Source organism: Hemibagrus wyckioides, linkage group LG28 (assembly GCF_019097595.1).
Source record: "Hemibagrus wyckioides isolate EC202008001 linkage group LG28, SWU_Hwy_1.0, whole genome shotgun sequence".
NCBI classification, from domain to species: Eukaryota; Metazoa; Chordata; class Actinopteri; order Siluriformes; family Bagridae; genus Hemibagrus; species Hemibagrus wyckioides.
The window spans coordinates 14,549,629-14,559,550 of record NC_080737.1 but is presented as its reverse complement, the minus strand read 5'-3'; the positions used below and the strand labels follow the sequence as shown (position 1 = coordinate 14,559,550).

Here is a 9,922-nt window from a genome sequence, read left to right as displayed (position 1 = left end):
AGCACCATTACCTCAAAGATCTTATTACTCCTTGATCCCTCAGGTCCACTAGCACTGCTCGACTGGTCCCACCCTCTCTCAGGGTAAAGGGTAGGTATACATCTAGACTCTTCTCTGTTCTGGCACCGAGGTGGTGAAATGAACTTCCCCTCGATGTCCGTACAGCTGAGGCACTGACCGTCTTCAAATGACGTCTGAAGACCTACTTCTTCCTGAAGCACTTAAACTCTTAGCACTTAGCACTTTAGCTCTTATTTTTTCCTGTTTTTCATGTATTGTTATATACTTAAAACTTAATTTTAGGCTAATGGTATACTAAGTCTGTAACCAGTGTTAATATATTCATTGATGGAGACCTGAAGCACTTTTGTACGTCGCTCTGGATAAGAGCGTCTGCCAAATGCCAGAAATGTAAATGTAACTGTATTCTGTACATTTCTGTTCGAGATTCTAATGGAACTGAATCAACCCGACTCACTGGGGTGCCAGGGTTGTACTGGAATCGTTGTTTCTAAAGTAACTGAAGCAAATTGTACAGGTTTCTAAATAACTGAAACTTGTTTTGTGGTTGTTAGAATCCTGTCAAGATTCTAAAGCTAGTGAATCAGCCTGGTGCAGTGTGGTGGCCGAATTATAACTAGAAACTGAAACTGGTGAGTGTGAAAAGGGCCTGATGCACCGAGGCTCTGTGAACTTTAAAACAAAAACTCTAATTCAACGTACTGTGATGGTGTTAAGTTTTAAAGTGTTTAAAGTACCTGAAACTTGTTGTGTGGTTGTTATAATTCTGTCAAGATTCTAAATTAAGTGAATCAGCCTGACGCAGTGTGGTGGCTGAATTATAACTAGATGGTTTCTAAAGTAACTGAAACTCTAGTGAGCCCGATGCACCGCGGCTCTGTGAAGTTTAAAACAATAACCTGAGCTAGCGTGGTTTTGTCCAACGTACTGTGACAGCGTTTTAAACTGAAGCTTTAAGCCCGAAGTACTACGGCTAAGTAGACTGTTTTAAATATATAACATTTTAAACTGTTTGTGAGTGTTGTTGTTTGTGAGCGGTGGGTGTTACTGTGTAGTGTGTATTTCACACCTAGGCCTTCACCGCTGTCCTTCCTGAATTAATCCACCTCTATAGCATCAATATGACGCCACGGCAATAGATACTAATCAACCATTAAATTGCAAAGTAAAAAAGAAATTAGGCTACAGTATTTCACACCTCACAAGGAATAGTCCATTTTATTACAGTCCGCCTTGATAATGCATTTGTAAGGATGTCTCCGACCAAATCGATTTCTTCTTGCCATTGTGAGTTAAAATATATATATTATATTTATTAAAATATATATATTTTATTTAGTTGCCTCTTACTACTCCAATTATCCAATCAAAGCACAGGAAATTGCTGACTTAATCGTATGCCTGCTAGATGACCCCATTGACGCCAACTCGAAATCTGATTGGTGAATGTAACAATTTCATTGCTAGTTATTTTAAGCTACGGGCGCCTGCACTATTAATTCTGAAGGCAGATTATTTTCACCCTGGCAACACATGATGTCAGCCACTGGCTGAAATATGATTGGATAAATACTCATCATAAATATACACTATATATATATATATATATATATATATATATATATTTTAAAATGCAAGTCAGTGATTCAGATCACTGCTGTTTAGGCCAGCAGAGAAGACCTTGCACCGGCCCACCACTGGTAGTTGGACTTGAGGCCCGACTGAGTGTGGGTGTGTCTAAAGCAGTGAGACTTTGGATTTTAAAAGCCTGACATTTTGTGGCTGTTGTATTCATTTTGCATCCAAAGTACTGGAGCTGTAAATAAATAGACTACTGGGTATCTTAAAGTAATTAGATAACGTTTAGTCACTGAAGTATAGCTCTAATTAATTCAGTAAGATTGTGAAAATGGAAAAGCTGATTTTTAAGTACATCGCTAAGCACGGCTCTCAGGGAATGTTTGATGGAATAGAGAACATTCTTGATAAGCCGTATGAGAGGGCTATGGTCAAGATTGAAAATGATCCCAAAATGCCTAAGAATAAAAAAGGGGAAATTACCAATGTGCTTCAAGCAGTTCTTGCCTCATACAAAGTGACTAGGTAGACTCTAGATGCGTTAAAGGCTGAAAATGAGCATCTTTAATCTAGACTTAAAGACGGGCTAATTTCTAAAAAATAATTTCCAGGCTACTGAAACGATCTGGAAGGATGAAAAGGTCAGGATGCAGAATGAGATTGCACTTCTTAGAATTAATAACAGCATGCTAAAGTCATCTGTGGAAAAATTGTCCAATGAATTCGAGGAAGCGAAGTCAATTTCTGATCAGAAATGGCACAACTGAGAAAAACACAGATAAGATATCTGCTAGATTTGTGTGAAGATAGCGAAATAGTTTCTCAGTCAGACCTTGGGCAGTACTCTGACTGTACAGTTGAATTACCCATGGCACCAATTCGCTCTACTGGAGCTGTATGCACTGATGAAGGAGGGGAGGAACCAATGACCTTGACACCAATGGCAGTAAGTGTTAAAAAGCTCTATAGGAATAGAAGCTACAAGGCTTCCTGTAGAAAAGAGGGCCAGGCTACTAGAGATAGAAAGGAAAGATCACTCAATTATAACTCTGATAATCTCCCATTGTTTTATTCATGTGGCAAAGAAGGACATATTTCAGAGAATGCACATTGAAGGCCCCAAAATTGAATTAAATCAGTTACAGTCTACTGTAAACAGACTGAGTAAGGAGCTCAAGAATCTGTGTAACTCCTTGCCTTCTATTTATCACCAAACCACTCAACAGATTTGGCATGGTCAGAAAAACAAGATGTCTTTTGTTCATAATCACAAATTTGAAACTACTGATGAGGTAATGGTAAAGAACTACCAACCTGAGGGCCCATGATCCACTAACTGGGTGAGACTATACAGAGATTCAGTTTGCTCTGCCACAGAACTAAATACCAACAACCTGTTAAGAGATGGTCCCACAGCAATCAATTAAAAACCTATGTAGGGGGGGGGGCATAAATTCCTTATGTTTGCAAGTGTTTTTCAGATTCCTTAACAAAAAAGAAATAAAGATGTGGTGACGGACCTCCTGACAGCAGTAAAGATACAAGACTGCCTAAAGCAACAACTAACCGCATCTATTGTGTGTGGTGATGAGACCCAATCCCAAAGCGGTAATCAATAACCTACAATGGATCCATGCTCCAGTCCTGGTGACTCTTACAGCACGGTCTCCATGGAGAGAGTATGAAAGGAATGTAAAGGACTTCTGGACAACACCATTCCTGATGTATCATGGCACTGTTGCAACCTCCTCACCAACAGACCAACAGACCATCTTCCAGTAAATCATCCCAAGGAAGCCTCTACTGGGGCGGGTACTGGGATTCACTGGGACTAGGAATGTTGATTTGGATTAGTGCACAGGAACTCCACAAGAACCAGTTCAAGCTCAAGGCCCTAATGGTGTAGCTGGTTTTTTACTAATAAAAGCATGATTGTAAATGATTACCTATTCAACTTTAAGTGAGATGTAACTGCTGTTTGGGTATGCCTCTTCCTCAGTTGTCAGTGCATTATGCTATGCTGTATGTGTGTCTCATACTGAGGGTCGAAGGAGGACAACCTACTGCAGGGCTTCACCGCCACTGGACACCTATCTGAGATGGGAGTCCAGGGGTGTACATCCAATGTGGTGTGTAAAAAAAACAAAACATTAAAATATCCCAAAGAGAACCAAGAAATTATGTTAAATAATTTTTTGTCATCTCAAGACTAAAGGATCTGCTGGTAAAATCTTGCCAGAAAATGCAGCACCCCTTTAGAGTGGCACAAGAGGGACCCACACAACACACGATATTAGGCAGGTGGGTTTAATGTTATAGCCAAACATTTTGTGTGTCCACTACAGAATAATGGAGTAGAAATCAGCTAATTAAATAATTAACTATATAAGTTAATTGATTAATAGGTTTAATCAGAGAGAAAAAGGCTCTTGGAATTTCGCTAACTGTGTTGGCAATCTGCTGCCACCATCAGGTGAAAGGAGAGATTGCAACGTGTCATGACTGGCTAAATCACTGCTAAATGCACGTTTAGTCATTATTTATTATTATTATTATTATTATTATTATTATTATTATTATTATTATTATTATTATCATTCATCATCATCATCATCATCATCATCATCATTATTATTATTATTATTTATCATCATCATCATCATCATCATCATCATCATCATCATTATTATTATTATTATTATTATTATTATTATTTATCATCATCATCATCATCATCATCATTATTCATCATCATCATCATCATCATCATCATTATTATTATTATTATTATTTATCATCATCATCATCATCATCATCATCATCATCATTATTATTATTATTATTATCATTATTATTATTATTTATCATCATCATCATCATCATCATCATCATCATTATTATTATTATTATCATTATTATTATTATTTATCATCATCATCATCATCATCATCATCATCATTATTATTATTATTATTTATCATCATCATCATCATCATCATCATCATTATTATTATTATTATCATTATTATTATTATTTATCATCATCATCATCATCATCATCATCATCATCATCATTATTATTATTATTATCATTATTATTTCAAAAAGGTGTTTAACAGGATAATCTTTTTAATTTTTTTTAGGAATAAAATATCACTGAACCCAGAAAATGCTGTTTAGTTGCTCTCATCTCATTCCCAGAAGAACCCCCCCCCCACATCACATACATAGTGTAACATAACAGAATTCCACCCAATTCATTTTTTTTACATAAATTCTGCATTTATTCCAAAGACCACATATTACACACGTTAACAGTGCAGTAATGACCAAATTGTGTATTAGCCTTCAGATATAAACGACTCTCCTGCATTTTTTCCCATCTGATGAGGATATGAGCCTTCATCACATGCTGCCTCTGCTGTTCCAAACAGTCTCATAGATGGGGTTTTCTTCCACATGAGCTGCTGGAGTAATGCGACACAAAAGTTTATTTAGGATTCATCACATGGTAGAGGTGTTAAAAGTCAATCTGATATTTGCTTATGAATAAGCAGAAAGTGTCTGGAGTGTAGGTATTTACCATCACTGCCATGGCTGACCTGTACTGTGTTATGATAGGTGTCATAGATTGGGTTATCATATGGACAATTGCCTAGAGACAGAAAAAACGCATTTTATGTATTAGAACCATTATTCAAGTTTGCATTTCAATGTAATGTAAAGATGAATTCAATTTGAGCTCTAAGCAACTCAGTACAGGAAGTGTCAACTTCCTACAGATAAGCAAAAATTCACACCTCTGATGAACACTTACCTTGAACGCTCTCAGGGTGCGGCTGGGGCTTTCCTGCAACATCCAGTTTCAATGTTTAGCTAACATTTAGCATTAACAATACTGTTCAGTTCTAATCAGTACTGGTTATTTTAAACAAGCTTGTTTAGAAGAATTACAATGAAAACTAATAGAATGCTTCACACAAGACCCACGTTTTTTGCATATGTAGAAGACAGATGCTATGAGTAAAAACACAGAAGTGTTGCCCCTGTTGCTGTTCCTATGATGATAATTGGCTGATGGGAAACTGGAGCGAGTCCTGCAGAAGATTACAAAATGAGTGTCAATCTAGCTTTATCCGAGTCTAATGGGATAATACAGCTGTTATAAGGAAACGAAAATGTTTTTATCTCTCCTTTACCAACAATCACAAATGTTTATTCATTAAAGAATGATCATCATCATCCCTGCCATACAATTCCCTGTGTAAATTGTTACTATAGAAACGATACGAAGAGCACAATAATATAAACCAGATGATACAGTGACCTAGTGTTTAGCACCTCTGGGGCTGGGTGTTGCATCATCCCCGGCCCAAAGACATGCGTTGTAGGCTGATAAGCGTATATTCATTTTCTGTAGCGTGTGAACGGATGTGTAAGTTAGTGTGGGTGACTGTGTCCTGTGATGGGTTTGCAACCTCTCCAGGGTGTCCCCTGCCTTGTGCCCAGAGTCCCCTGATATAGAATCCAGTTTTCCTGCAACCCTGTGTCAGAGAAGCGGCGTAGAAAATATATAAACCATTATAGCTGGGATTCCAGTCAGAGAAATACTGACCAATCAGAACAGAGCGCTGTGGTATAAATACCTCATAATGACTAGCACATGCGGTACACCACGGTATTTCCAAAGCCAACAATAATGTATATATGTTTAAACGTTGTAATTACCCAATACTGCAGGTCCCATTAAACAAGCAAAGAAGAAGAAGAAGAAGAAGAAGAAGAAGAAGAAGAAGAAGAAGAAGAAGAAGAAGAGAGAACTAGATGACTAAGAGAACATGAAAATGTGCTTGTAATAATTCAGACTTACGTTTCGCACACAGCAAACAGGTTGTGAGTACAGCAAGCAGCACAGTTCCTCCGGCTAACACTCCTGCTATGATCCAAATTAACTGCGGATTCTCATCTAAAATATAGATTAGATACTGGATATTTAACCCAGCACTGGTATTGGAAATTGGAATTATATTTTAATGTCTATTTCTCCCAAGATATGTAGAAGTATGTAAGATACTTTACTTTGCAGCTCTATCTCCTGACACCCAATACTGCTGGTCCCATTAAACAGCTCACATGTGTAGAGACTCAGATCATACGGCTGCACTTTCTGAAGGAGGAGGGAGAAGTTTCCTGATTCAGAGAGCTTAGGAAAATGCTTGATACGTCCTTTTTTATTATTCCAGAACATCGCTTCTCCCTGTAGAGAGATCTCCAGTAAACCGTGTGATGTTGTGTTTATCTGTCTCCACTGCACTGCTATATCTGCAGTCTTATCTGATCCGAGGAGAGCCGGATCGAAGTCACACGGCAGCAGGACATCAGACCGGAGCTCAGTAGAAACATTAGAGCGTTTTAAAAGTTTATCTTTGCACAGATGTTCACCTGTAAATAAAGAGGAACACATTGTACAAGATTAAAGTCAGCAACAATACATAATACTGGAGTTTAATATAAATGTTGCTTCTATTAATGCAGTGGCTTTGACACAATTTAGCTCTTGCATGAAAAATGACTAAATCAATACTAGGGACAGCTAATATGTGGGGGGGGGCATTCATGCAGAATTACATAGATACTTTTTCCCTCATACAGAGCATCACTTACCTTTGACAAACATCCAGCAACACCAAAGCATCCACAGACATATGTTGAAAAGCAGCACCATCATACAACCATTAAGCAGCAGCTTGCAGAAATGTAGCATTCAGTGCACTTCTGATGAGAAAACATGATCGAGAAATGTCACTTCCTGTAGTATCTAAAACAAACCACAGAGCTCAAGTGCCACAGTCACAGCCAAAAAAACACACTGACGAGTGAGAGTAAGAAAAAAAATAATATTAAAGCAGCAGTTTAAGGATGTAACTGAGAGTTACGTCTTTAGATGGTTGTTGGAAGTGAGGAAGAGACAGCTATCTGGACATCTAGGGGAAGTTCAATCCACTGCTCAGCTACCAGAACAGAGAAGAGTCTCGATGCCTGCCCTCCTTGCACCCTGAGAGATGGTGACACCAGTTGATCAGTCCTGGGGGACCAGAGATAGTGTGGTGTGGTGTGAGGTGTGATAAGGGCATTTATATTTAGGTCACTTGTATTGCAGACTGAAATCACACATGAACCCAGGAGCAATATTTAGTGAGGGACCTTTTGAAGAGAAGAGGAAAAAAGAAAGATTTTCTTTAAATATCATTCACACACAAACTAATCAATCAAATCAATTAATTGGACATTAATCATCTCGACTATGGCTGCTCTGTAATTTGTGGAGTGTACATCCTGGAGGAAGAGGAAAAAAATATTCGACTATTTTATTTATTACTATTAATCTAGGAAGCTTAACATTTCATTGAGCAGTCTGATTACTGCTACAGCAGAGGGGACTGTAGACAGGACACTGAAATGTTAGTATGTTGCTGTGTTTAGTGATTTGTGCTGCTTATTTGTGGGATGATGCTGTATTGTGGTTATTCCTGTGACAGGTTAACCTTTGTGTCTCACGCTGAAGTCACTGGAGGATGTTTCTAGCGCAGTTACAGCAGTGTTTAATAAGAGAAAATTATAGAGAATTTTAATGATCTCAACATAAGGGATGTTGCAGAACACTGTTACTCAAAAACAAAAAGAGCAAGAGGAACTAAAGAGGGACTAAGTGAGCTAATCAGCAGGATGTTGAAAAGCATTACGGGTAATGTAGGTAACAAATTGATCTAAAGCATCTCTTGTGCTCCATTGATGGCGATATGTTGTTTAAAAGAAACGTAAATTCAAGGTAAATTCTTTGAAAAATTGTCAACATCCTTCACAGGTGTGCATGAGAACAAACTAACACAATCGACTCACACTTCTGTGTAACAGCTTTCACGCCTGCTCTCAGGCTGTGGCTGTGGCTTTCACACAAAACAATCACAAGTTTTTACCTTCAGCAAGCTTCACTGTGATTGGCAAAAAAAAAAACGCCTATAAGATAATACACAGTGTGTATATGAAGACTCACGTTTATTGCTTGTTTCACATAAACATATTAGGAATAAACAGAGAAGAATTGCTCCTGCTACTGCTGCTGCTTCTGCTCTTGCTACTCCTGATGTTGCTTCTGCTGCTAGCGTGAAAGGAGGAAAATCAGAATCTGTCTTTATATGAGTCTTAAAGAAAAAGAATTATTTGTAAATTACAGAGTTCTGTCAGAAGGTTGTGTGGAATAGTGTGTTGTCGAAAATTGTAATTACTAACCCAGCTCCACCTCCTGATACCAATACTGCAAGTCCCATTAAACAGTAGAGACTCAGATCATACGGCTGCACTTTCTGAAGGAGGATGGAGAAGTTTTTATTGTTACTCCAGAACCTTGCTTCTCCCTGTAGAGAGATCTCCAGTAAACCGTGTATTGTTGTGTTTTTCTGTCTCCACAGTACTGCTATATCTGCAGTCTTATCTGATCCGAGGAGAGCTGGATCGACGTTACACAGCAGCAGGATAACAAATTTAACAAAGACCAGGCCACCAAGCTACCTCCAGAAAGAAAATCTTGTGAAATGAATCATGTGTGAAATGATCAACCAGTATGTAATCTTTTAGAGAGATGACATTCTGATCTACTCCAGTAACATGAACAATGCATAAGACACGTCTGAACTGTCTTAAAGAGACTTCTACAGCATCGCCTGTTTGCAAAATGCAAATTCCATCAGACCAGGACCTTGTTTCTTGAAAAATATTATTAGGTGTTGAGATGGACCGAGTTGTCACAGACTGGCCATGACCAAACACTGAAGTAGCTGCAGTGATTTTTGGGGTTCGGTAATTTCTATAGGCGTTTCATTAGGAACTACAGCATGGTAGCCTCTTCACTCACATTATTGATACGGGGGAAGCCAAAGAGGCTGACCATTCACCATGGTCCACCTCCTAAAACACCCTGATACAGGCATTCCATTCATCGTGGAGGTCGATGCCTCGAATTGCGGCATTGGGGTGGTCCTCTCCCAATGTCACAGAGCCCCAACTAAGCTGTACCCCTGTGCATACTTCTCACATCAACTTACCCCCGCAGAGAGCAACTACGATTTCGGGAATAAGGAACTCTTGTCCATTAAAGTAGCACTCGATGAATGGAGGCACTGGTCCCTTTCAAGTGGTCATGGACCATAAGAATTTAGAATACATTAAGGATGCCGAGAGACTCAATGGCTGCCAAGCCAGATGGACCCTATTTTTCACAGCATTCAACTTTACTGTAACTTATTGACCAGGAGCGAAAAACAAT

The 9,922-nt window shown here is 38.6% G+C and overlaps 1 protein-coding gene across 4 annotated transcripts; it reads right to left on the bottom strand.

The window, feature by feature from the left end:
* Positions 1–4,762: 4,762 nt before the first annotated feature.
* On the bottom strand, positions 4,763–8,706 carry LOC131348082 (uncharacterized). 4 transcript variants are annotated; one of them, XM_058382663.1, is made up of 7 exons: positions 7,536–8,706; positions 7,264–7,374; positions 6,679–7,041; positions 6,470–6,565; positions 5,417–5,449; positions 5,202–5,254; positions 4,763–5,063 (listed from the first exon to the last, which is right to left on the bottom strand). In XM_058382663.1, the coding sequence occupies exons 2-7, from the start codon at positions 7,361–7,363 to the stop codon at positions 4,941–4,943; spliced, it is 768 nt and encodes a 255-aa protein (XP_058238646.1). In that variant the 5' UTR covers positions 7,364–7,374; positions 7,536–8,706; the 3' UTR covers positions 4,763–4,940. The 4 variants fall into 4 exon arrangements, with proteins under 4 accessions (XP_058238646.1, XP_058238645.1, XP_058238648.1 ...); XM_058382662.1 differs by having other exon boundaries at positions 7,264–8,705; XM_058382665.1 differs by having other exon boundaries at positions 5,183–5,254; positions 7,264–8,700.
* Positions 8,707–9,922: the final 1,216 nt, after the last annotated feature.